The sequence below is a fragment of the Prunus mume genome, linkage group LG2 (genome assembly GCF_029339155.1).
Source record: "Prunus mume cultivar Tortuosa linkage group LG2, ASM2933915v1, whole genome shotgun sequence".
NCBI classification, from domain to species: domain Eukaryota; kingdom Viridiplantae; phylum Streptophyta; class Magnoliopsida; order Rosales; family Rosaceae; genus Prunus; species Prunus mume.
This window is the reverse complement of record NC_142699.1, coordinates 35,390,056-35,417,506: the sequence shown is the minus strand read 5'-3', so window position 1 is coordinate 35,417,506 and position 27,451 is coordinate 35,390,056. Positions and strand designations below refer to the sequence as shown.

The 27,451-nt window shown below is 33.5% G+C and overlaps 4 protein-coding genes across 4 annotated transcripts; 1 reads left to right on the top strand and 3 right to left on the bottom strand.

Annotated features, from left to right (window-relative positions):
* Window positions 1-2,864: 2,864 nt before the first annotated feature.
* Window positions 2,865-3,799, bottom strand: LOC103323084 (major allergen Pru av 1). Its single transcript, XM_008225044.2, has 2 exons — window positions 3,522-3,799; window positions 2,865-3,422 (listed from the first exon to the last, which is right to left on the bottom strand). Exons 1-2 carry the CDS (start codon window positions 3,703-3,705, stop codon window positions 3,124-3,126), a joined length of 483 nt encoding a protein of 160 aa, XP_008223266.1. The 5' UTR covers window positions 3,706-3,799; the 3' UTR covers window positions 2,865-3,123.
* A 3,132-nt stretch (window positions 3,800-6,931) lies between these two features.
* LOC103323083 (major allergen Pru ar 1) lies at window positions 6,932-7,964 on the bottom strand. The gene is made up of 2 exons (XM_008225042.3): window positions 7,679-7,964; window positions 6,932-7,445 (listed from the first exon to the last, which is right to left on the bottom strand). The coding sequence occupies exons 1-2, from the start codon at window positions 7,860-7,862 to the stop codon at window positions 7,147-7,149; spliced, it is 483 nt and encodes a 160-aa protein (XP_008223264.1). The 5' UTR covers window positions 7,863-7,964; the 3' UTR covers window positions 6,932-7,146.
* A 3,314-nt stretch (window positions 7,965-11,278) lies between these two features.
* Window positions 11,279-12,160, bottom strand: LOC103323085 (major strawberry allergen Fra a 1.08-like). The gene is made up of 2 exons (XM_089046960.1): window positions 11,905-12,160; window positions 11,279-11,776 (listed from the first exon to the last, which is right to left on the bottom strand). The coding sequence occupies exons 1-2, from the start codon at window positions 12,086-12,088 to the stop codon at window positions 11,478-11,480; spliced, it is 483 nt and encodes a 160-aa protein (XP_088903086.1). The 5' UTR covers window positions 12,089-12,160; the 3' UTR covers window positions 11,279-11,477.
* A 470-nt stretch (window positions 12,161-12,630) lies between these two features.
* Window positions 12,631-13,508, top strand: LOC103323098 (major strawberry allergen Fra a 1.08-like). Its single transcript, XM_008225057.3, has 2 exons — window positions 12,631-12,912; window positions 13,016-13,508. Exons 1-2 carry the CDS (start codon window positions 12,729-12,731, stop codon window positions 13,312-13,314), a joined length of 483 nt encoding a protein of 160 aa, XP_008223279.2. The 5' UTR covers window positions 12,631-12,728; the 3' UTR covers window positions 13,315-13,508.
* Window positions 13,509-27,451: the final 13,943 nt, after the last annotated feature.

Sequence of the window (27,451 nt, the reverse complement as noted above, 5' to 3'; positions counted from 1 at the left end):
CAACTACCTATTATCTTTTTTAATTCTAAAATAAATTTAAATTTTTTAAAAAAACCTCTAACGAATGCGGAAGTGCATACAGAGAGGATAGTATAGAAATGAAAAGAAAAGAAAAGACGAGGTATGTAGTTAAAAGCACAAACACTGACTTGTGTTGATGTTTTCAAGAGACAGCGACCTCCTTAATATCTGCTGTTTCGAAGCCATTCTGCCGACGACTCCACGATGTGCATTATTATAAGTTATAACAAACAAAATGGATCATCATGGATATAAAGTCTATTTTTTGTTTTTATTTTATTTTAAATTTCTTTATATCCTATTGTACGGTTGTTTGCTTTATTATTAGCTCAGTTGAATTTGTATACTGATCTCGAATATTGAGTTCTAAATTGTAACGAAATTGATAGTCTAATTTGTGTGTATTTATTAGTCACAAGTTCAACACAACCTTTAATCTTATCTTAATTATTCTATAGCTAGTAACACCTAGGATTTGTACAAATTTAATCAAATTCAACTAGTCAAATTGCTCCAAATCTACTTGCATTTGTTTTCACTTGCTTCTCAATCCCGCTAAGATTTGAATTATTTTTATAGAGTATTTTTGCTCATCACTTTAACCCAATGTGTACTCTCTTTCACCATCATTCTTAACACTTGACACATGTTCATAATGATGGTTCCACAAATACAAAGCAAAGAGCTAATCATGATTATACTGATGAACACCTGTAAAATGTTAAGAAATGTGATGAAGATATATCTTAGGTTAAAGTGATGAGTAAAAGTATTTCTAGCTATACGGACAAATTTAAATTAATGGTGTAAAATACTCAATAGTTGTTCAAATGGTTAAAGAGGCAATTAATGTTGAGTCACAACCAAGATAGCGATCAATATATTTACAGACAGTTGTATTTTGTTTGTTTTTCATTTTCTTTTTCAATTTCCTTCTTTTCTTCTCCAGCTCAAACCTAAGACGTAGGTAGTAGGAAGGATTCAAGTCTTGGTCGTGTACAACATGTTGTAACATTTAGCTCTCATGACCTAGTCTTTGAATTCCCGATATGTACGTAGGCCCGATGGCGTGACACCAATAAAATAAAATAAACTAAAATCTAATAACCAACGACTTTTCAAAGATGTTATTTGGAAGCAATCGGGTAAATTTAGAGAAGTTTCCATAATTTTTCTAATTAAATAGCTCTTTGTATAATGAGTGACAGGGCAGAGCCAGCATGGGAACAATGCGGTCCCAGGCCCCCACTTCATTTTCATCTTTTTTATTTGTATGTTATATATCATATATAATATTATAATATATTAGATTAGTTTTAGGATATTTATTCTAAAATAAATTAATATATTATGTTTCTTTTTGGTCTACAAACAAACCATAAAATTTCTTGATCTCTCTTCTATTAAACTCCTAAAGTTTATGATATTTGCAATATAAACTCCTAAAGTTTTAACCTTTTTTTCTCTTCCTCTTTTGTTTAAAGCTTTGCGAATTTTTTATTTTCCTCATTTTTTCTTTCATGTATGAGTTGGGTACCTTAATATTGCGCTTTATGAACTCCTTTTGTTTTTCATTTCTTTTCTCTGTTGGAATATAAATGATTAATTTTTAAGTCTTTAATAGTATAGATGATGACATTAGTATTTAACCAATTTAAAATATGAAATTCATGATAATTAATTTATAAAGAGAATACAAGTTTTATGAAGGATCTCCTCTAATATGAAATCCTGACTCTGCCATTCATGAGTGATTAGGAAATCTCATTTGCTTTAGTTTTGTTTGTGTAGACTTTTTTCGTATGATTTGGTCAATTATACTGGATTAATTAGTTTGATTAGTTCTTATTCTTGTGATAATATCTCTTCTTTTTCTAATGTCGAAAGAAATTTCAAATTTGAATCTCTGTCCATTTGATTTATATAACTTCTGTTCACAAAAATAGTTTTTTTTAAAAGAAACCTTAGTCGACACTTGACATGGGCTAAATCACGGGCTAAAGTCACTCGATCTTGGGGCCAAGAAAGTCGTCTGAAGATAGCCCTCTCTGTGAATTAATTCTTCCCTGTCTAATACGATAGAATTTGCATTTGGTCACATTTCTAGACGGATGCACCAGGTCATAATTCAGAAAGCTTGTAGGACCCAGCTCCTTATCTGTTTGAATTTTTTTATTTTAAACCAAGTCGGTTCTTGTTTGTCTAGTTCCGGAAAAGAAAAAACAAGTTGGCTCCAAATCCTTGCAATTATACTATATAATATATTACTCCGTAGTAGTGGTCTTTAATTACTTTAGTTTATCATAAGAGGTTTATGATAATTGCTCCTCTACTCTTTAATTACTTTAGGTTATCATATAAAAATCTGTCCTAATTAAAGTAAAAAGTATTACGCATGTACCGGCCCTAATGTTTGTCTATCTGCACCCAAAGTTTGCCAAGTTCTTGATTTCAACGATCACTATCTTATCAAAATGTGAAGGCATGTGATGTGATGAATGGTTTGTTTTTAGCTTAGTTGTTGCCCAAATGGGACTCAAGAAAACTTCTGACTCTGCAAACCCGTTGAATAACTCTTGTAATTTTGTTTTGTTTCGACATCGGGAGCACATAAGTAACTGATCTTAACCATTTAAATTATAAATTCTCTTACGAATAATCTTTGCATTTTAGTAATATAGAGAGCCATGAAAATTCTTCTTAGCCTCTTGGGGTAGGGAAGTAATTAATTCTCAAGTTGATCATGTGCAATAATTGATTACGCTGCAAATTTTATATGGCACAATATAGAATATAGTTTTTAGGAAATTTACTCACTGCACTAATTGTTTGCAAGTAAAACATTTCATTACAAGGAAGTTCCATTATATAATTTATTTATAGAAGATAAATACACTGTGCTCTGCAACTTGATCCAAACAAAAACATCAAAAGCAACCAGAAGATCACAACCCATACACACTTATTTTCAAGCCCAAGTGCCCAACCACCCTGTGGCTACTTTGGACTGACTAGAAAGCAACAAGAAAAGCCACACAAATCTTCTTCGACTGATCAAATAGCAAAGGCAAGACCCGAGCATCACAGAGACATCTGATCAATTTAGTTGTAGGCATCGGGGTGGCCCTTAAGGTAGGTCTCAATGAGCTTGAAGAGATTTGAGGCCTTCTCTTTGCCAGCCTTGACATGCTCTTCCTTGATCTCAACATCTCCCTTGGTGTGGTAGTGGCTGATGCTCTTGATGATGGATCCTCCGCTGGGGGATGCCACCAACTTGGTCTCGTAAGAGATCTTCTCAAGATTGTCTCCCAAAGCATCTCCTTCGATCAAGGTGTAGCTGTATGAATGGTTTTCTTTGTCAATGGAGTCAATCTTGTGCTTCACGTAGCCGTACTGGCTGCCTGAAGAACAATAATAAAACATGTTCAAAGTAAGAATTTGACGACCTTGGTTTCATATTAACAGTCTGACAACATATATACTGTAATCCAAGTAATTACCTTCGCCGAAAGTGATCTTCTTGATGGTTCCGGGGCCGCCATCTCCTTCAAGGATTTCAGAATGCTTAATTGCCTGTGGAGCAATCTTAGGGACAAGGTTGTCAGCATCGAGGACAAAGGCCTTGAACAATCTTGGTGGTGGGATCTCAGAGGTGAACTCGCTCTCATATGTGAAGACACCCATGGTGATGATCAAAAGGTTGAGAATGAGCAAAATGAACAAACTACAAAGATGATGGTTTTAGAGAAGGTTGAGAGTGTGTTGGAGATGAGTACAGAGAGGTGGTATTTATAGATTTAGAGTGAAGGTTGGGCCTTGTGAGCTGTTCCCTTCAGATCGAAGTTTGGGGCAAATTGTCATTTGATTATTGGAAGTCCCTGAATTAACAAGGAACTTCAAATTTTTAATATACAAATTATGTCACATATATATATCCCAACTTCCAGTATTCAGTATTTAATACATACATATCTGTGTCTGAGTCAAATAAAAGAAAGAAAAAAATAATAATAAAGGCTTTCTAGATGTGTTGGCACAACTTTTCCCCCTGATGATTACAGTTTCAAGAGTGCTTGTCAGATAATCGGACAGTCGGCATCTCATTTTAATTTGATGGTAAAAGTAGGAATTTTAGATAAAGATGGTGCTTTTTTCGAAAGCTTTTTCAAATTATCGGATATAGTTGAAGCCAAAAGGCAACCAAATGAAGAAAAACAAAATACACATGTCAGAAATTGTGACAAAATTGACCAAGAACAATAATTTGGCTTGGCTTGGTTAATTATCACCTTGGTATTTTTGGTTTTTGTAGCTGCTGTTTTTTTTTTTTTTTTCTGTTCTTTTCTGATTTTCTTTCTCTTCTTTAATTTGGGAGGGGGTGGGGGAAAGGGGTGGGGTTGAGTATTGAAGACTTGAGAGTTTTTATTTTAAGAATGGCAGCTGGCAGTCAGAATTGGCTATCAATATATTTAATATCTCTCATCCTTTTGCTTCCAGAATATCTTTTCTATTATTTTCATCTCACCATCACAGGCGGTTGTGTTTTAGCGTCGGATTTCTATTTGCTTTTAGCGTCGGATCTCCATTATCATTCTTTTTGCAGTTTCTTTATATTTGGAATAAGTTGCAGAGAGTCATTGGATTCTCTGTGTAATTTCCACATCTTCTTTTGTGAGAGCTTTTCACCTCTTTCTTGTGAGAGCTTTTCATCTATCATTTGTGAGAGTTTTATTTGCATTGTTATAGCTTGGTTCTTTTAAAGCTCTCTTTTTGATTATTCTAAGTTTGCAATCTTAGTTGGGATGTCTATGTCAAAGTTTCTTCGATCCTACGTGATCGTTAGTGGAAGCTCACCAAATTGTCTTAATTTTGATATTAGACCGGCATTATTGTAATGACCATTTTTGTGACTAGTTTGTATTGACCATTTGTGATTAGTGTTTGGCTGAATTATGAATGCAATAAAATAAAATAAAATAACATCTTTTTATTTTATTTTATTTATAGACCTTTCCTATTGAGGGGACGATGATAGCATACTAAACTCACACGTATAACATGAATGCTAGGATTCGAACCTAGGACTTTGCTTGATGGAGTAAATACTCCAAATCACTACACTAGTGGGTCCTTTGCAGAACATCTTTTCTATGATGCAGTAAACTCTATCTATTTACATGGAAATAAATTAGGCACCAAATTAATTAAAGTTGGATGTACTTCTAACACTGCATTTGAATCCCCCTTCCCCTAGTTTACTAAATGATTGCTACATTAACTATTTGGTTGAATTGATGGAGTAGTTGCATTAGGTACCAAATGTCACATGTACAACTTACTATGTAATAACAATGGTATCACATTTTGTCTCTTGCATGTGACCAAATTACTTTTACCTTACAAAAATCAATAAAATAAAAATCTGCACACAATAATTTTGCCGAAAGCTGTTGGAAGGCGTCATAGTACCATTCAAATGCCTAGAACATGATAACATTCTAGCCGACAATTTTATTTTATTTCTTTAGTTACTAATAAAATTCCCTCCCAAAAAAAGTACTAGTCTTACATATATAATAAGTTCCCTAGCACGAAGGACTCATTATAGTGGTAGTAGTTTCGAGTAATTATTTTTCTAGAAAATATTTCGGATTTGAGTTTTAGTATTTGTATAATATGTGTGTAAGTTTAATATATTATCATTCCTCCTAATAAAGAATGTTCCAAAAAAATAAATAAAATAAAAAATAAAAAATTCACCGATAGCCAGGGTATGTACAATGTATCATTCACTAAAGAATAAGTATATCGAATATCTTTTATTCCCTACAAATAATCAAAAAATTATTTTCTTGTTAAACTATTGCTACCACCTATTATCCATGAATTCAATGGAGTTTGGAAAAGTATACACCAAGTCCATTATTTGTACAACTTATATTGAAGTTCCTTTTTATTATTAATTTTGTTGTTTGCTCCCCATCAACTAATTAAAGTTGACAAAATAGTTTTATTGATATAGCTCATCTGAACAATTATTGCAGGCTTGGCATATCTCTCATAAGGGTTTGGAACATTTTGAAAACTAACAAAGTTTTAAGCATTTTGAAGATTTTTCAGTCCCTTTTTTTATATATTCTAAAAAAAATTACTTGAGAGTTTAGACACTATTTAAGAGGGTTCGATCATTACTCGAATAATTATAAATATATATTTTTTGAATACAAGTAATCGAGTGCTTATATTTTCAAACGTAAAAGAAAATTAGCTAAAAGTTTTTGATGAGTGTAAAATATGGATAGTTAATATTGAAATATTAGCAAATGATCAACTAGTGTAGTAGTTGGAACAAATGCTTCCTTTATGAAAGGTCTTAGATTCGAGTCATAGCATTTGTATAGTGTATATGAGTTTAATATGTTATCAATCCTCTCAATAAGAAAAGTCCAAAAGAAAAAGTTTTGATTTCATCATCAAATTTTTGTTTTCTTGACGTACATGCGTGGATGTGACGATTATTGTAAATTGAATAAAAAGTTATGTGTTTATCACATGCCTCACCTCACCGTCTTAAAGATCGTGGTTTGTCCTAAATTAGCATAATCGTCATGGGTGGATATTCCCAAATTTATGCAATTTCAAAGACAACAAAGCCCTCGCCATCTGTAAGTGTTATAGGCCATGAGCTTCCTTATCATATTGTTTTAGTTGGATTCATAAGATGATAATACTAATTTACAAGTATTGTGTACGCGTTAAATTCATTATGTTATGTTATTAAACGGTCAATTTTATTTATAAATTTTAGATATCAACCTTTAGACTCATAGTTTTATATTATTTTTGTAATTTTTTGTTGTTGTACCAACTAATCAAGTTCTAATCAATTTTTTTTGGTGACATCAAAAAATTGTTAACATATGATTTTCATTATTTTGTAGAAAATAATACAATACCAATCCACCTGGAATATATGGGACAACAAACATTTAACACACCAAGGCCAGGGCAGTTTTTCTTTCCCTTTTTTTCCCCTCACTCTTTATGCAGAAACAACAATATCAAATCCACACCTTCAACTGATAACAGAGCTGGAAAAACATAAATACAAACAAAAGTCTGGATTTAGTTGTAGGCATCGGGGTTGGCCAAGAGGTACGCTTCAACAAGCTTGAACAGACCGGCTGCCTTCTCTTTGCCAGCCTTGACTTGCTCTTCCTTGATCTCAACATCTCCCTTGGTATGGTAGTGGCTGATGGTCTTGACGATGGATCCTCCGTTGGGGGATGCCACCAACTTGATATCATAAGCGATCTTCTCGATTACGTCAGACAAGGCATCTCCTTCAATCAAAGTGTAACTGTATGAAAGGTTGTCTTTGTCAATCCCATCGACCTTGTGCTTCACATACCCATATTGGCTTCCTGCAAATTATAACATAAATAAACAAATTAGTCAACCATGCTTGTCACATTACAAGAATTTTTACAATCTTAAGAAAAAAACATGAGCATACAGAACTATCTAATTACTTGACTTGTAAATCAAGTAGTTAAGAACTGTTACTCTTATATCTGAGTGTCTTCGAATCCCCCATTTGTCAATATCCCTCTTGTATTAAAAAAATAAAATAAAATAAAAAGAACTAGCTAATTACCTTCACCGAAGGTGACCTTCTTGATGGTTCCAACTCCTCCATCTCCTTCAAGGATCTCGGTACCTTTCACTGCTGTTGGAGCAACCTTGGGGATGAGGTTGTCGGCATCGAGGATGAAAGCCTTGAACAACTTCTCTGGTGGGATGACAGAGGTGAACTCTGTTTCGTATGTGAAGACACCCATGATATGAGTCCTTGAGTTGGAAAATGATCAAAGGAAGAGTTTAAAGGACAAAGAGAGTTGTTTGAAGAGTAAAGAGTTGTTGGGATGAAGAGAAGGGAAAGGTTTAGGCTGTATTTATAGAGATCACAGGGGTTGAGATTAAGGCCACAGATGTGTGAAGCGTCCCTGTAGATCATCAACCAGTTTATGCAAGTTGGTGCTACAATAATTGTATCGGATAATAATCTCCAGAAAGAAAAAAAAAAAAAATTGGACGGTCTGATAGACTCTGGAGGTACACAAAAAATAAAGAGTGAATGAGGGGAGCCGAGTTTGTAGATGGTCTTCCAACTTTGAATTTTCAATGTCTCAGTTTTCTCGAACTGTCGGTCATCAAAGTTAAGGTAAACTTACGTTGTTTTCAGTCGGGGAAATAATTCCAGAATACATAGTAAAAACTCAGCCTTAAATGGAGGTTTTTGCAATACACAAACTGTAAAGTTACATTGTTTTTATGAGAACGAGAGATTTTTTAAGAGAACTACATGACATGAAAATAGAGAAAAACAGACAACTCTGCAGAACTTCATGAACTGTTCATACATAGCCTGTGCCTATTCTCACCTTTTATTATAAAAAAAATATAAAAAACAATTAAATTTTGGTAATTATAGGATATCTATGTCTATTTATTTATTTACTTGTATGTTTTTGGTTCTCCCCTTCTCTGACTTTGGGGTTTCAAGAGACTTGTTGGTTTGCTTTGATTAATCAGCAATGGCAACTGGTGGTCACCATTGGCTATTGATCCCCTTTGTTTCAAAATCATTGCTTATTGTCTTGATCAACTGCAGTGTTTTTCTTCGCAGATAGTAACGCGAAGAAATCTAACTCACACCCAACTCAACGAACATTTATTGAGGTTGGAAAAGTCTCGCTCACAAGACCTATGTTGGCAGGGGAAAAGGGAAACCAATAAGAGCAATGTAATATTTTTTTTATAATGCGATAATTCTAAATTACTCTAATATATGAGAAGGAGATCAAACTCGAGTGCAAATGAGCGGACATAATGCTTTTGACCATCTAACTTAATCCACATTCAAGAGAAATGTTAATGTAAGCTTATCAAGCAGAAAATAGTGGATCACTTTGTAGTGGGGCTGCATGAATGAGTTGAAAAATTAATTTTCCAGATCATAATTCGTTCCATCATTTTAATTTAAAATCAAGTAATGGTAACAACATATTACATCAAAGCCTGTTGATGGGTGATGCAATCACCTTGGGACCAAATTTCGTCCTCATTCATCCATCGAGCTAATGGTACCATAAAAACAGTCCATGTTCAACATGTATGGTCATAAAGGGATGTTTTTCTCTTGGTCTGACATCAAGAATATGTTCATCCCAATAAAGAGAATATAACAAGTACGTCAGGGCCAGTGATAAGAGATAATTGTTTCCCTGTAGTTAGAGCAAGATGTATATCAACATCGTTATGTTACCTATATTATTGATACTATCAACACCTTGATAATCGTGTTGATATAATTATCGCTTTCCTCTCTTTCGTAAATCACGATATAATTATCGCTTTCCTCTTTTTTGTAAATCATAATTTGATACATATGAATTTTGATTTAATTACAAAAAGACGTGCATATTATAGTAATTCATGTTCTTCGTACATATACATACATCACTATTGTAGAAAACCTCCCTCCCCTCCCCACCCTAACTAATGAAAAAGAAGAAGAAGTTAATTGTATTGTATATATATCTAGGAGCAATTCTACTGGAAATTAATAAAGTTATGAATCAAAGATGTCGCCATAATCAGCCAACAGTTTGCTATAGATTGCTAATTTGGTCATCAAACTGTCCAAGTACATTCAATGTAATATATTTTCAGATACTGAGAAACAGTGTCATTGAGCTTAGCAACACCGATAATTATAAATTGGATTTTTGATCACATCAACTAGTAATGGTGCTTCTTAGAATAAAAATAATATTAATTCATTGAATAAAAAATTATAACTTCACAAAGGACTCACTAGTGTAATAGTTTGGAGCAATTGCTTTCTTCAAGAAACGTCATGAGTTCGAGTCCTAGTATCCATATAGTGTGTGTGAGTTTAGCATACTATTACCTCTTTGATAATCTTGGAATATATGATCAGTGTGCATGTCTTTTTCTCCTAAATCCAGGAAATATTTGGTGAGAGTTTTTATTTTATTTTTTGTTGAATGATTATAGGGACATTTTAAAAAAAATCCAGAAAATCCATTATAGCACTCAATATAAAAGAATTTGAGATTTTGTTAATTGCTAAATGTACTTGTCCACAAATGGCTTGAAAAAGTCAATTAATTTGATAGGGTTTAGCAAATGGCCTAAAGACTCGAGAAAATGACTGAATACCTACATTGAATGACATGATAAGTTTGTCAAAGTCGTCGCTATGTACCCAACTAAGCACAATACAGTACGGAAGACCACCATTGTGACAAGTAAAATAATTTTTTCTCCAGCAAGTTTTCCCAATTGAAAAAAAGGGTCAATTCTTCAGGGAAACTTCGGACATGTTAAAGATTTTAGCCAATTTTTGACTTTCAGAATTTTAATTATTTTAAAAGGCTTTCGAGTTCTACTCGGAGGAGGGTCTTGAGAGGCACGAGTACTATGGGGATTTAAACCCAAAATTATTTGGGAGCACACCAAAAGCCCATTGGTAAAATAAAACATTTATGTGATCTTACCAATTTTTCTTCTTTGCTCGAATAAACTTATTTTCTAAAGTGCAATTGGGCCTTTTGTTCGGCCATTGCAATTTAATTTTTGTGAAGATAAGCAAAGTACAAAGCCCAGCTTATTGGGGCCTTTCTATGGATTTTATGCCTGTGGCTTTTACTGCACTTTTGGTAATGACAATTTGTTACTTCACTTTTTCGTGGAACCTCATATATCAGTGCTATATTATACAATAAAAACTGACAATCAAACTCACAGAAATCTTTGTCCAAAAAGAACTCACAGAAATCTGTACAAACATGACACAACGGAGAACCAGAAAAAAAATTTAAGTATGATTTCTTGACAGATAAATTTGTAAAGAAACAAAGAACAACAAAGGTACCAAAGGGAAACAGGTAGCCAAGCATGAGCAGTGAGACTATTATAAATAGCTGAACCTGTCCAGAGTAGCTAATCTGCCTCTCCTCCTTGCCAACCAAAGAATCAAAGTCTCAAGTTGGGGTGTTTTAAATCTTGCATTTATGTAAAGAAAATGTTGGACCTCTCAACTCATTGCTAATTGATTAGGGTTGAATGGTCTATTTTTAAAAGATATACATCTATGTTCTGATTGTTGGCTAAGTTAACATCGATCGATGTGGAATTCATGAAATCAGGGGAAACATTGCAAACCAAATTTGGAAAAAGCTATCAAATGATTTGTGTTCCATTTATTGAGATTGAAATAAAATACAATATTACTCTTTAATCATAACTACATAGACTGCTTTAGTATGAGAAAAAGGAAAAATTGAAAACCACACCACTGAACAAACAGAGAAAGGAGAGGACATAAGATTGTTGCCTTTAACATGTAGAATATATAAGAGATGGTTTTAGTTGTAGGCATCAGGGTTGGCCACAAGATAGGTCTCAATAACCTTGAACAAAGCATGGGCCCTTTCTTTGCCAGCTTTAACATGCTCTTCCTTGATCTCAACATCTCCCTTGGTGTGGTAGTTGCTGGTGTTTTTTATGATGGAACCTCCATCTGCGGATGCCACCAACTTAATCTCATAAGAGATTTTCTCAATTTTGTCTGAAAGAGCATCTCCTTCAATCAAACTGTAGCTGTACACAAAGTTATCTTTGTCAAGCGCATCAACCTGGTGCTTCACATAGCTGTATTCACTTCCTGTAATTTCAAAATTTGAGGATGGTTAATGTCAACATTTTCAGAAATTAAGACACAAATGCTTTCATTTTACATATTAACTAGAAAACCAAGTTAGTAGACAGAGAGAGAGAATGGTGGAAACAAACCTTCACCAAAGCTAGTCTTCTTGATGGTTCCAACACCTCCATCTCCTTCAACAATTTCAGCACTTTTAACTGCTTGTGGAGCAATCTTTGGGACGAGGTTGTCAGCATCTAGAACAAGGGCTTTGAACAACCTAGGTGGAGCAATGACAGAGGTGAACTCAGTTTCGTATGTGAAGACACCCATGATGATGATGATTTAAGAGCTTAGAAAATGATCAAAGAAAGAATGAATGTGGAGGAAGCTAAAAGCGAATGATTGATACTAGTGGGAGGAAATGTTACCACCAGAGGGAGTATTTATAGGTTAAGGGTGAAGTGTCCATTGTGTAAAGTGACCCCAATGGACATAAAGTTGTCTGGACAAGTTTTCAGTGAATATTTTAGTCAAAGAAAGCCACCTCTACAAGTTGATTTTAAAAATTCCAATTGATTACAACCAGCTGATGTGCTAATTAATTTTCTAATAGAATGTTCTAAAACATGTCTACGTACACAGTCCATTCTGATTGGCTAGTAGTATATCATATTGGACGTATACTTGCCCTTTTTGATGATCAGAATATTACAACACAACTGGTGTGCTGCTGACTGCTGACTCAATAATATCCTTATTCATTCAATTGAAAAATCTAAAGTCCTTTTCACTTTCATTTTCAAAGTCTAAAGTCTTTGATATACAGCTGAGATTTCACACTGCCTCAATCTATAAATAGGACCTCCAGTTCTCACATTTTCCAGCATCAAATATCATCCCTGTCAATCATCTAATCCTTTCACACTTTCATTCTTTCTTTGATCTGTTTCTAAGCTCTAAAATCATCATCATGGGTGTCTTCACATACACAAACGAGTCCACCTCAGTCATCCCCCCACCAAGATTGTTCAAAGCTCTTGTTCTTGAAGCTGACACCCTCATCCCCAAGATTGCTCCCCAATCAGTTAAAAGTGCTGAAATTGTTGAAGGAGATGGAGGTGTTGGAACCGTCAAGAAGATTAGCTTTGGTGAAGGTTGGTTTCTGCCATTTCCTCTTCCAACTTGTTTGCTTAATTAATAACATAAATCTTGAAAGCATTAATCTCTTAATGTCTAATTATAATCCTCATTTTACAGGAAGTCATTACAGCTATGTGAAGCACCGGATCGACGGGCTTGACAAAGATAACTTTGTGTACAGCTACAGTTTGGTTGAAGGAGATGCACTTTCAGACAAGGTTGAGAAAATCAGTTATGAGATTAAGTTGGTGGCATCTGCTGATGGAGGTTCCGTCATAAAGAGCACCAGCAACTACCACACGAAAGGTGATGTTGAGATCAAGGAAGAGGATGTTAAGGCTGGCAAAGAGAAGGCAACTGGTCTGTTCAAGCTTATTGAGAACTACCTTGTGGCCAACCCAGATGCCTACAACTAAAACCTTAAATAAAATATACTGCATGTGCTTTCTCTGTCATTATATTGGCGTGGCTTTCATTTTTCCTTTTCTTTTTCTTGTCTGTCAAGCCAGAGCAGCTGCGGCTTGCACCAAAGGCTATGATAAATTGTAATGTTTCTATTTGATTTGATTCTAAATAAATAAAGCAAAAATCAGTTGCTGGTCTTTAAAAATTTGGTGCAGTATCTTTTTTTTTTCAATTTCGTGAATTTCAATATTATTGTTACTAATAAAAATTTACTAGTTTCAAAATAAAGATTATATAAAATTGAAATGATAAGGATGACATGCATAAATCGAGAAATGACCCTTCGTTTTGTTCAATTTCCATTCCAAGTATCTTCCGAGGCTTCTCCCAAGTCCTTCATCTCAAATTCATTACTCAACTGATTCTTCAAATTTTCAATCTCCACTTTGCCTTTACATGCTATAAGCATATCATCAACATATAAAAGCAAGCAGATGAAGGTTCCATCTTGTAGCTTGTGAAAATAGACACAATGGTCATATTGACTCCTTGTGTACCTTTGCCCATAAGCCCATCAAATCACTTGTACCATTGTTTTGGAAACTGCTTCAAACCATACAATGATTTTCGCAATTTGCAAACCCAATTTTCTTTTCCAGTAACACCAAAACCTTCTTGTTAAGACATATAAATCTCTTCTTCTAGATCACCATGTAAGAATGTCGTCTTGATATCAAGTTGAACCAACTCAAGGTCAAACTGCACAACCAAAGCCAACAAAATACGAATAGAGGAAGGCTTTACAACATGAGAGAATACCACGTTGTAATCAATGCCTTTCTTCTGAGCATAGTCCTTAGCTACCAATCTAGCTTTGAATCTTACATTTCCTATACCCAAAGATTCCATCTTCTTGGATAAACCCATTTGCATCCAATTGCTTTATTTCCCCTTGGTAACTAAACAAGTTCCCAAGTTTCATTCTTCTCATCCATAGACTTCTTCCACTCCGCACTCTCGGAGGTGGAAGGAATGTCATCTTCAATAACTGGAAGTGCATATGCCACAATTTCAATATACTGAGTAGGCTTTCGAGTCACTTTTTTGGGTCTAGTAGTTGCGATAGAATCTTGTTACTGTGAAGGCTCTTGGGTAGATGCCTCCTCTTCATTTCTCTCATCCTCATCATCAGAATCAATTGTAGGACTAGTGTTTGAATCATCAGACGTCACTGGAACAATTGGAGTTTTCAGTAACTCCACATACTTTGAACCACTCATGGTCTTGGTCGCATGAATTTCACTTCCATTCTTGTTCTGATTAACCATAGTAGTCTCATCAAAAGTTACATCTCTGCTCACAACAAATTTCTTCACATCTGGACATCAAAATCTGTATCCTTTCACGCTAGTGCTAAAGCCCATAAATAAAGCTGTCTTTGCTCTCGGATCAAACTTGCTTTCCTTGACATGAAAGTAAGTAGGACAACCAAATATATGCAAATATTTATAATCAGTACAAGGTTTACCAGACCATATATCCATAGGCGTTTTGCCCTCTTTCGCAGCAACATGCAATCAATTAATGAGATGACTTGCATAAGTAACTGCCTCAGCCTAAAACGCTTTGCCTAAACTAGCATTAAACAACATACATAGCACTTTCTCAAACAAAGTACGATTCATGGGTTTCGCCACCCCATTCTGTTGCGGTGTCTCCTTAACCGTGAAGTGTCTCACAATACCCTCATCTTGACAAACTTTCAAGCAAGGATAAGACCTATACTCATCGCCATTGTCTGATATGAGAGTCTTGATCTTTTGAACCACTTTGAGTTTGAATAATCTTCTTCCACTTCAAGAATATATCTTCAAGACTTCATACTTATGCTTCATGGTGTACGACCATACTCTTCTAGAGAACTCATCAACAAAGAAGACAAAATAATGGCTACCTCCTTAAGAAGCATTCTTGGAAGGACCCCAAACAATAGTGTGAACATAATCTAGAATGACTTTAGCAACTACACTACTTTTTTAGAGACATTAATAAAACAGAGTATAGCCGCGGCTATACTATTTAAAAAAAAAAAAAAAACAGGGTATAGTTGAATGGCTGTACTATTTATATATACTAGCCTCCATGCACGCACTTCCGCGTGGACGAGAGGCTTTTTTTTAATCACACGCTCTACGCGCGACTTACAAAGTTCTGTAAATATTTTTTCGCAATTGTATTTATATAGATGTCTATTTCAACAGTTTCATATTTTAATTGTGTGTGTGTGATAAATCGTCGTCTTAAAAATTTTCCTTTATCGCCCTTATTTTCTAGATGTCCATTTTAGTAGTTTTTTTTTTCTTTTATAGCGTGTAAACTACTAAGATAAACATCTAGAAAAATACGAGAAAGAAAGGAAAAATTTTATAAAAAAATCAGATAAATACTTTTTTTTATTTAAAAAAAGGACCTCTTTAAAACTTAAAAGTTAGGTCACTATATAATATTTTAATATATAATATTTTTATTCAATAATAGGTGAGAATTATTTGTATAATACATTAATCTTGTGTGTCTTATTGAAACTTTTTTCAAAATATGTGTATTAAATATGAAATATACATACGTACATGTACACTATTAAATGTGAAAGTGCTAAATTCTTTGTACGAGTAATTAACCACACTTTTCAAACCATCAAAGTACTTTATTTCTGAATACCTTTATAGGAGTGTAAATTTTCTATGTGGGATTTTCACAAAAAAGGGCACCTCAAAAGATAAGACTACATAGAAATCCTTATTTGTATTGTTGGTGCAATGTGGAAATATATTTAAAGAGTATAGCCACGAGACTATACTCTGAAAATAGAAAATTTGAATTACTATTTATTGAGTAATATAATTCATGAAATTAATTAAAATATTTTATACTAATTATTCACTAAAGAAAAAATAATGAAAATAAGGCAAAGATAATATTTAATTAATTAAAATAAAATACAATAAAATAAAATAACCTAAACATACTAAGTTTATATTTATAAAAAAAAGAAGAAAAAACCGAGTACAGCCGACCGGCTAGACTATTTTTATTAAAAAAATAAAAAAAGCGAGTATGGCCGTGCGGCTATACTATTTGTATACGTAAAAAAATTGGACCCCCTTACGATTAGATGCCCACGTGTCAAAATACGTATAAAAGTCCGGCTATACTACTTTTAAGTTGTATAGCCGATGCCCACGTGTCAAAATACGTATAAAAGTCCGGTTATACTATTTTTTAAAAAAAATTTGGGAAAAAGCGAGTATAGCCGTCCGGCTATACTACTTATTTTAAAAAAATTCAGGAAAACCGAGTACAGCCGACCTGCTATACTATTTAAAAAAAACAAAAAATGGAGTATAGCCGTGCGTATACATTTTAAAAAAGACCCTCGGGCTTCGGTGTACGTGTCAAAATAAGTATAGCCGACCGGCTATGCAATTTTTAATTAGGAAAAAGCGAGTACAGTTGTTCGGCTATACTATTTTTCAAAAAAAAAATCAGAATTTTTTTATACAAATTTTTTAATTTTAAAAGGGATCCCTTTACAACTTAAAAGTTAGAGTGCTGCTATTTCCACCTATTTGTTCTATTTTCCCACCCATCTTATTTTCAAAATTTTAAATACAAATTTACCACTTTGTATATGAGAACAACTCTCTCAGTCTCTCTCACACGCACCCAAACCCATATTTTCTTTTTATTTTTTCGAAATCCACACCCATCTTCATACCCAACCCACCAAGCAAAATGAAGTGAACATCTTTTTCTCCTTGTGTTCTTCAAAAATTAGGAACCAGAAGAAAATCTAAACTTACAAACTCATAACCCCAATTTTATTTTCAGTCACACATAATCCAATTGTTTTTCTTTCTTCTCTAACTTTGAAGCTCAAGTAGTCCCATAATTACATCAAATTCGAGCTTTTGGGCAACTCTAAAACTAACAGAAACCCATGGCCATTTCGTTTTCTTCCTTTGTCTCCTTCTTTCCTTTTAATTTCAAACTCAAATAACACCTCTCTTGCAGTCTCTGCAATTAAAAATAAAATAAAACAAATGTGTTTTCATTTTCTGGAACAGATAGAGCAATCAATGTGAGTTTTTACTGTGGGTGATAGGAAGGGGAGTGTTTTTTTCGTTGGTAGTAGAAGGAGAGTTTTTCTTTGGTTGAAGAAGGATAGATAAATGTTTGTAAGGTCATGGTGTTGATAGTTGGGATTTCGCTAGAGGAGAAGGTTGGCTTGGGGTGAGGGGGAGAGAGAGGGCGATTGGGGTGGGGATAGGCTAATTGAAGAATTTTTTAAAATGTTTTATAAATAATTTTTTTTTATTGTAATAGCAAATATGGAAATACAATTAAAGGATATTTTAAGAAGAATGGTGGGTGAAAAGATAGGTTTTTGTTTATTCAAATTTATAAGGTGGGTGGTAAAATAGGACAAGGGGATGAAAATTTATAAGTTAGGTCGCTATACAATATTTTAATATATATTATTTTTATTCAATAATATGTGAGAATTATTTGTATAATATGTTAATTTTGTGTGTCTTATTGAAACTGTTGTTAAAAATACATGTATTAAACATGAAAAATACGTCCGTACATGTACACTATTAAACGCGAAAGTGCTGAATTCTTTGTACGGGTAATTACTCTGGGTGTCTTAAACTACTTTTATCGATAAATGAAAATCGAGGAAAAATATTTAAAAGAAAAAAAGGATCCCATTAAGTTACTTATTTTCGTTTGGGTGTTGTAATTAAATTTCTCCAGATCCCAAGAGCCCCAAGGCCCTAGTCTTTGATTGAAATAATTATTATTAATCAAAGCCGAGCCTGTAGCCAACCCCATTAGCCCAACTCTCCAATGTTCACCACACTTACCAAACCATCATAGTGCTTTGTTTATAAACACCTTTATAGGAGTGTGGATTTTCGATGTGAGATTTTAACAAAAAAGGGCACCTCAAAAGATAACTTACATAGAAATCCTTATTTTTATTGTTGGTGCAATGTGGAAATATATTTAAAGGGTATAGCCGCGCAAATTGGATGCAATTTATTGAGTAATATAATTCATGAAGTTACTTAAAATATTTAATACTAATTATTCACTAAAGAAATAATAATTAAAATAAGGCAAAGATAATATTTAAAAAAATTAATTAACCTAAACATACCAAGTTTATATTTATGTATTTATTTAAATCTCTGCCGACGAAAGTTCGTCGGCACATGTCAATCCCGGTGAAATTTTGCCGTATTAGATCTTTCCCGATAAAATTTCATCGGCATAGGTAGCTTTTGTCGGGAGATGCCTAATCCGGCAAACATTTGCTGACATAGACCTTTGCCGACAATATTTCATTGGCAGAGGTTTTTTAAAAAGAAAAAACCGAGTACACCCCAAGGCTATACAATTTTTTATAAAAAAATAAGAAAAATTAACTTCTTTTTTTGTTTTAAAAATAAAAAAAGGACCCCTTTACAACTTAAAAATTGGTCAATATACAATATATTAATATATATTATTTTTATTCAATAATAGGTGAGAATTATTTGTATAATACGTTAGTTTTGTGTGTCTTATTGAAACTTTTATTATAAATACATGTATTAAACATGAAAATTATGTACGTGCATGTACACTATTAAACGCGAAAGTGCTAAATTCTTTGTACGGGTAATTACTCTGGGTGTCTTAAACTACTCTTATCGATAAACGAAAATTAGGGAAAAATATTTAAAAGAAAAAAAGGATCCCATTAAATTACTTATTTCCATTTGGGTGTCTTAATTAAATTTCTCCAGATCCCAAGAGCCACAAGGCCTAAGGCCCTAGTCTTTGATTGATATACTTATTATTAATCAAAGCCGAGCCTATATTAGCCCAACTCTCCAATGTTAACCACACTTACCAAACCATCATAGTGCTTTGTTTATAAACACATTTACAGAAGTGTGGATTTTCACACAAAAAAGGCACCTCAAAAGATAAGCTTACATAGAAATCCTTATTTTTATTGTTGGTGCAATGTGGAAATATATTTAAAGAGTATAGCCGTGCAAATTGGATTACAATTTACTGAGTAATATAATTCATGAAGTTACTTAAAATATTTAGGGAGTTTCACTAAAACACCCAAAATGGGAGCTGAAATTATAAAAAAACCCAACACCCAAAACACTTTATAAACACACAAAAACCCATCATTACACACACTCAAAACCCATTTATAAACACACCCAAAAAATATACAATTGTTGACTTTGGGGTTGATTTTGGGTGTGTTTCTATGTTTAAATAGTGTTTGAGTTTTTTTATAAATACATGTCTAGGATTGGGTTTATTTATAAATTTGTAAAATATTTAATACTAATTATTCACTAAAGAAATAATAATTAAAATAAGGCAAAGATAATATTTTTAGAAATTAATTAGCCTAAACATACCAAGTTTTTTTTTTTTAAATCTCTGCGACGAAGGTTCACACATGTCTATCCCGTAAATTTTACTAGATTAGACCTTTTCTGACAATATTTCGTCGGCAGAGGTAGCTTTCGTCGGGAGATGTCTAATTCGGCAAACATTTGCTGGCATAGACCTCTAGCAATGATATTTCATCGGCAGAGGTTTTTTTAAAAAAAGAAAAAACCGAGTACAGCCACCCGGCTATACTATTTTTAAAAAAAATCAAAACCGTTCGGCTATACTACTTGTACACGTAAAAAAAGTGGACCCCCTTTCCATCAGATGTCCACGTGTCAAAATAAGTACAGCCGCCCGGCTATACTATTTATTATATAAAAAAGGGAAAGCCAGGTATAGTCGACGGGCTATAGTATTTTTAAAAAAAATCAAAAGAACCGATTATAGCCGGCTATACTACTTGTACATGTAAAAAAGTGGCCCCCTTTCGATCAGACGTCCACGTGTCAAAATAATATTTATTAAAAAAAATCTGGGAAAATCGAGTACAGTGGCTATACCATTTTACCAAAAAAAATATAACCGAGCATAGGCGTGCGGCTATACTATTTATACACGTTCTTGCGTTTAGGTGTTCACGTTTCAAACTAAGTATATCCGCGCGGCTATACTATTTTTTTTAAACTAAAAAAAGCGAGTACAGCCGCACGGCTATACAATTTTTGAAAAAAGAAGAAGGAAAAATTAACTTTATTTTTTTGTTTTAAAAATAAAAAAAGGGACCCCTTTACAACTTAAAAGTTGGTCACTATACAATATTTTAATATATATTATTTTTATTTCAATAATAGGTGAGAATTATTTGTATAATACATTAATTTTGTGTGTCTTATTGAAACTTTTGTTAAAAATATGCGTATTAAACATGAAAAATACGTACGTGCATGTACACTATTAAACGCGAAAGTGCTAAATTCTTTGTACGGATAATTACTCTAGGTGTCTTAAATTACTCTTATCAATAAACGAAAATCAAAGGGAAAATCCTCACTTCCCAGACAAACTCTAGTACTTTTCAATCTTAATCAAAATCACTAACCAAACAAAAAATCCCAAAATTTGCATCTATTTTTCTTTTTCTATATGTTTCCATAACAATACATTTCAAATCTTCTAGGAAGAAAAATCTGCAATACGCTTTTGTTGCAATTTCAAAGGTGCTTATGTTTTTTTCCCCCGTCATCAACTTCAAAGCTATGAAGAACCTTCTGAATGTCATCTGTTAGTATGAAAATTGTATTGGCATTTCTTAAACTCTAGCATAGGTTGAAAATTAGTGTGTGGATATTATATACTGGAAGTTTTGGCACAACACATTCAATCCCGGATTTTCGAAGTATGACTTGATCGATATGAGGAACTTGATTTAAGGTAAATCATGATATAATCATGCATAAATTATAGGATTCCTAATTGAAATTATTTTCAATGCTATTTTGATTTAAGTTATAATATTAGCTTTTCCTATTGTGATGTGTGCGTTGCTCATCTCCTCATTAAATTGTTTTCGAAGATATTGTTTCTCCATAAAAGAGTGGTTGTTTGGCGTCATCATTTAGAGTCCATATTAGATCAAAACTGATATTCATGATTGAATACCATTTGTGTTTTCCTGTTTGGCGTCTTTATTGGGAGTCCATATTGGATCAGGTTTGATAGTCATAATTGGATAGAATTAGTGGACTCTTGGGTTTCTTTCTTACTAGAGAGAACCAGCTTTGAATAAAACGTGTGCCTTTCTTTTCAAACATACAGCTTTTGATATTTGTGATGAGAATATAGAATTCTTAAGAAAAAACTGATGTGCATATATTTGAGATAAATTATCAAATGTTCCACGTGATAGACACAAACAAAGTTTATCTCTGAAAAAAAAGTTGAAGACATAAAGACAATCGTCGCAGAGTTTATTATTATTATTTCTTTTGGCAACAAGTTCAAAATTTTCATTAGTTTCAGGCAGAAAAGTTTAAAAAAATTTCTTAAAGAAAAGAAGGCCAAGCCTGCGAAATATTGGGCTTAAACAACGAAGCAACGAAAGCTTATAAAGAAAATAAATACAAGAACACAAAGAAACGAAAGATTCAATTTGCCCAAATTGAATTGATTTGGGTTACTTACAATTTCGGTTCTGGACATACATTCAATCTTCTCCGATGGGGTGAAGAGTTACGCCATGACCCTACTCTTATATACAATCCAATTAAAGAATGTGAATTATTCGATTTCAGTTCTAAACATAAAAAGTACGCAATCGTAATGTACAGAAGTGTCAATTTGTTTATAGTATACAATATCCTTTAACTTCATTTTGTTTTTAGCCAAATGGAAATGTCAAAGTATTGCTCAAAGAAAGTCGAGAATATCTTTCAAATAATGTTGTTTGAAGAATCCATCAGTTGAAGCTCCTTATATATAATTTATCATAACAATACATCTTTCAAATTACACAAGAGTATGTAGCAAGCACTAGCAAGCACATTTATTTAAAAACTAGCTAAACATGAAGCTGAGTATGTTTCATGCTTATGAGACTACCAAGTAAATACAAGTGCATAACAACAACAAACGAGCTCGAGCATGAATAACTTAAGCTAGCTGGTAGCAGAAGTATTAAAATAAGGCTAATAAAAGAGTAATATTACATCACGCATGCAGATTGAGCTCTTATTTTACACACAACGATGTATATTAACCTAGCTAGCTACATATAATTAGTTAGCTAGGCATTTGTGCACTTAGTTTGATGGAGGGGGTTTGTAGGGTGGCTTGTAGGGGTTATGTGGAGGTTTCTTCCCTGGAGGCTTGTACGAGGCTTCAACATCCTTCAATGGCACGGCTGCCTCATTATCAAGCTGTGTTGGCGGCCTGTGCTTTGGGGGTGGTCTCGGACCCTTAGGAGGCTTGCCATCCAATTCAATGGAGTTTTCTGCTTCCAAAGGAGGTGACTTGTGTGGTGGTTTATGTGGAGGTTTATGGTGATCATGGTCGGCAAGAGAACAAGTGGTGAGAAGCAGCACACCCAGGAACACCACCAGCAGGAATTTGGGAGACATTATTGTGAAGGTATAGCTAGTGAGTGATATTGTGGATGGTACAAAATTGGTGTAAGTGTGTGCCCTTTTATAGGACTGGAGGCCTATACTGTCAGGACACACGTGTTTGCGCACTTAGTTTCTATATAGACCAAAGTTCGTAAATTCTCTTAGGAAATACAGAAATTATAGAGTGATAGGACCATTTGTAGGCCACCAATCGAGTTAAAAAGTTGGATTATTAGGTGGAATTGTAAGGAATTTGTGACTAAAGTGATTAAGAGAATTATCATTTCACTACTTGTTGTGTGTTTCACTCTCATTTTCTCTATTGTCGCAACTAAAATATTAGGGGAATGGTTCAAATACAGGACCTTAAGTGTAAGGTAACTACTCTTAATCACTTGAGATAGAAGTCCTTTACATATAGAAAGTTATATTTGAAAATGAAATACTAAACAAGTCATATGAACTTGTCAACAATCTTGATGACCCTAACACAATTGTTTATAATTATAAGCACCAAGGTTGACAGCTTCTCTTAACTTCTGCGCAGTGGTCTTGCTTCTCCATTTGCAAAAAACCATGGGATTGACGACCAATCAAGGATACAGATCTAGCATCATGACCCTGGGAAAAAAGATGGTCTACCTACAACATAAGGTGCATCAATTTGAGTTTTACATCAACACGTAATTGCAAATTAGATAGGTACAAAACTAAAGACAATCTAATTTCCTTCATTAACCAGATGGCATATCCACCTTTTGGTAAAGTTTTATGAATAAAGTTAATATTATAAGCTAAACCAGTGTCACCACACCAACTTCTCCATTTGTTAGACGCTGAAGAATATTATTGAATTTGATCCAAGGTGCCTAATTAGATAGTAATGCAATATAATAATTTTGAAAGTAATGTATTAATGTTATATATATAGTGAGTGGGTAAGAAAACTGCATGCCTAATTTGAAAGTAATGCAATATAATAATTATGACAATATCATAAATCGTTCAGTGGGCAGTACTGTACAAGCAGCAGGATTGAGTTATATCCTTCTTCAATTTAATATAATCAAATGCAATCAAATTCTACCTCTTAATTCAGTCACCAAACGTGATAAGTATCGTAAAGAACAGAATTCTGTAAAATATATATGGCAATCGGCTTTTTTTATTATAAAGAGAACCACTTTACAAAAGAAGATATCTTTTTCTAACCATCGGGGGACTAATGTTAACGAAAAAAGCATATATACAAAACATTCTACATCTTTTTCCTTCCTTGAAAATGAACCTTCGCTGTAACTATTGGGTTCCTTGTTTTTTCTCCTTTTTCCTTATACTTTTTGAATATATTAATGTTAGCTTTTTCTTTGTGTTTTCTAACTTATTACTTCCCTTCCTTCCCCCATTTCCTTTTTTATTATTGTTATCGTTGCCAAGTTTCATTTTGCTACCTAATTAAGTTTAGCCCCTTTTGATCAGACGTCCACGTGTCAAAATAAGTATAGCTGTTCGGTTATACTATTTATTAAAAAAAAAAGGGAAAATTGAGTAAAGCCGAGTATAGCCGCGGGTATACTATTTATACACGTTCTTGCAATTAGGTGCCCACGTGTCAAAATAAGTTAGCCGCCTGGTTATACTATTTTTTTAAAATTAAACTAGTGTCACCATATTTACCAACTTCTCCATTTGTTAGATGTTGAAGAATACTATTGAATTTGATCCAAGGTGCCTAATTTGATAGTAATGCAATATAATAATTTTGGAAGTAATGTATTAATGTTATATATATAGTAAGGCAATCTCGAACCCTTAGACTCAAACCCAAAATATCCCCCCAAACCTCTCCCAACCCAAGAAAATGAAGGATCCAAAATTTGGGAAAACCCCAATTTGGACTCAAATATGGGTCAAGTATTGCTTGGACTAATACTATTCACTGGAGCCCACGCTGAGTGGCAGAGCCCATGTGCTTCTAAAAAATGGTGGGACCCGCGCTGGTTACATGTTCTGATGAGCTTGTTTGTGGCATGGGTCACGTGTTGACACTAGGTGAGAGAGCTGTTGGGCTTTGGCTGTCTCTTTTTTTATATATTTTAAAATCAAATAGTATCGATTGGGCTCACATGCTGGCTGTTTCCATTAATTTTTTTTATATGGAATTTCAATTTTTTTAGGTCAAATTGTTCAAAAAATTAAATTATGATGTTATTTAAAAAGATTAAATGAAGAAAAGTTATCCATTAAAAAAAAAAAGACTTAAACAATTTAAATAAAGTTGTGGACTTAAAATTTGAGTCCGGAGGGTTGGGAGAAAAAACGATTTGAGTCCGGGCAAAACCCAAATAATCACTTTTTGGAGGGGGGAAATTTGAGTTTAGCCCCTCATGGGTTGGAGAAGGCCTAAGTGAGTAAGAAAACTTCATGCCTAATTTGAAAGTAATGCAATATAATAATTATGACAATATCATAAATCGTTCAGTGGGCAGTACTATACAGATTGAGTTATATCCTCTTCAATTTAATATAATCAAATGCAATCAAATTCTACCTCTTAATTCAGTCACCAAACGTGATAAGTATCATAAAGAACAGAATTCGGTATAATATATATGGCAATCGACTTTTTTTTAATTTTTTTTAAATTTTTTATTTATAAAGAGAACCACTTTACAAAAGAAGATATCTTTTTCTAACCATCGGGGGACTAATGTTAACGAAAAAAGCATATATGCAAAACATTCCACATCTTTTTCCTTCCTTGAAAATGAACCTTCGCTGTAACTATTGGGTTCCTTGTTTTTTTTTTTTTTCCTTTTTCCTTATACTTTTTGAATATATTAATGTTAGCTTTTTCTTTGTGTTTTCTAACTTATTACTTCCCTTCCTTCCCCAATTTTCTTTTTAATTATTGTTATCGTTGCCAAGTTTCATTTTGCTACCTAATTAAGTTTAGCCCCTTTTGATCAGACGTCCACGTGTCAAAATTAAGTATAGCCGTTCGGTTATACTATTTATTAAAAAAAAAAATCAGGGAAAATCAAGTACAGCCGACGGGCTATACTATTTTTACGAACACAAAAAAAAAACCGAGTATAGCCGCTCGGCTATACTATTTATACACGTTCTTGCGTTAGGTGCCCACATGTCAAAATAAGTTAGCCGCCTGGTTATACTATTTTTTTAAAATTAAACTAGTGTCACCATATTCACCAACTTCTCCATTTGTTAGATGCTGAAGAATATTATTGAATTTGATCCAAGGTGCCTAATTTGATAGTAATGCAATATAATAATTTTGAAAGTAATGTATTAATGTTATATATATAGTAAGGCCATCTCGAACCCTTAGACTCAAACCCAAAATATCCCCCAAACCTCTCCAAACCCAAGAAAATGAAGGATCCAAAATTTGGGAAAACCCCAATTTGGACTCAAATATGGGTCCAAGTATTGCTTGGACCTAATACTATTCACTGGAGCCCACGCTGAGGTGGCAGAGCCCATGTGCTTTTGAAAAATGGTGGGACCCACGCTGGTTACATGTTCTGATGAGCTTGTCTGTGGCATGGGCCACGTGTTTGCACTAGGTGAGAGAGTTGTTGGGCTTTGGCTGTCTCTTTTTTTTATATATTTTAAAATCAAATAGTATCGATTGGGCTCACATGCTGGCTGTTTCCATTAATTTTTTTTATTTATGAAATTTCAATTTTTTTAGGTCAAATTGTTCAAAAAATTAAATTATGATGTTATTTAAAAAGATTAAATGAAGAAAAGTTATCCATTAAAAAAAAAAAGACTTAAACAATTCTTAAACAATTTAAATAAAGTTGCGGACTTAAAATTTGAGTCCAAGTGGGAGAAAAAATGATTTGAGTCAGGGCAAAACCCAAATAGTCACTTTTGGAGGGGGAAAATTTGGATTTAGCCTCTCATGGGTTGGAGAAGGCCTAAGTGGGCAATATAATAATACAAATTTATAAATAAACCCAATTCTAGACAGTATTTATAAAAAAACCCAAGCACTATTTAAACATAGAAACACACCCAAAATCAACCCCAAAGTCAACTTTTTGGATGTGTTTATAAATGGGTTTTAATTTGTAATGATGGGTTTTGGGTGTGTTTATAAGTGTTTTGGGTGTTGGGTTTTTTTATCATTTCAACCTCCATTTTGGGTGTTTTAGTGAAACTCCCATATAATAATTATGACAATATCATAAATCGTTCAGTGGGCAGTACTGTACAAGCAACAAGATTGAGTTATATCCTCTTCAATTTAATATAATCAAATGCAATCAAATTCTACCTCTTAATTCAGTCACCAAACATAATAAGTATCATAAAGAATAGAATTCTGTAAAATATATATGGCAATCGGCTTTTTATTTATTTTATTTTATTTTATTTTATTTATTTATAAAGAGAACCACTTTACAAAAGAAGATATCTTTTCCTAACCATCGATCGGGGGACTAATGTTAACGAAAAAAGCATATATACAAAACATTCTGCATTCTTTTCCTTCCTTGAAAATGAACCTGCGCTGTAACTATTGGGTTCCTTG

Coding starts and splice junctions, on each gene's coding strand:
- LOC103323084 (XM_008225044.2), bottom strand. CDS start 3,705: ATGGGTGTCTTCACATATGAGAGCGAGTTCACCTCTGAGATCCCACCA. Junction 3,423..3,521: donor GAAGATCACTTTCGGCGAAG/GTAATTACTTGG, acceptor ATTGTTCTTCAG/GCAGCCAGTACGGCTACGTG.
- LOC103323098 (XM_008225057.3), top strand. CDS start 12,729: ATGGGTGTCTTCACATACACAAACGAGTCCACCTCAGTCATCCCCCCA. Junction 12,913..13,015: donor GAAGATTAGCTTTGGTGAAG/GTTGGTTTCTGC, acceptor CTCATTTTACAG/GAAGTCATTACAGCTATGTG.
- LOC103323083 (XM_008225042.3), bottom strand. CDS start 7,862: ATGGGTGTCTTCACATACGAAACAGAGTTCACCTCTGTCATCCCACCA. Junction 7,446..7,678: donor GAAGGTCACCTTCGGTGAAG/GTAATTAGCTAG, acceptor TATAATTTGCAG/GAAGCCAATATGGGTATGTG.
- LOC103323085 (XM_089046960.1), bottom strand. CDS start 12,088: ATGGGTGTCTTCACATACGAAACTGAGTTCACCTCTGTCATTGCTCCA. Junction 11,777..11,904: donor GAAGACTAGCTTTGGTGAAG/GTTTGTTTCCAC, acceptor TTGAAATTACAG/GAAGTGAATACAGCTATGTG.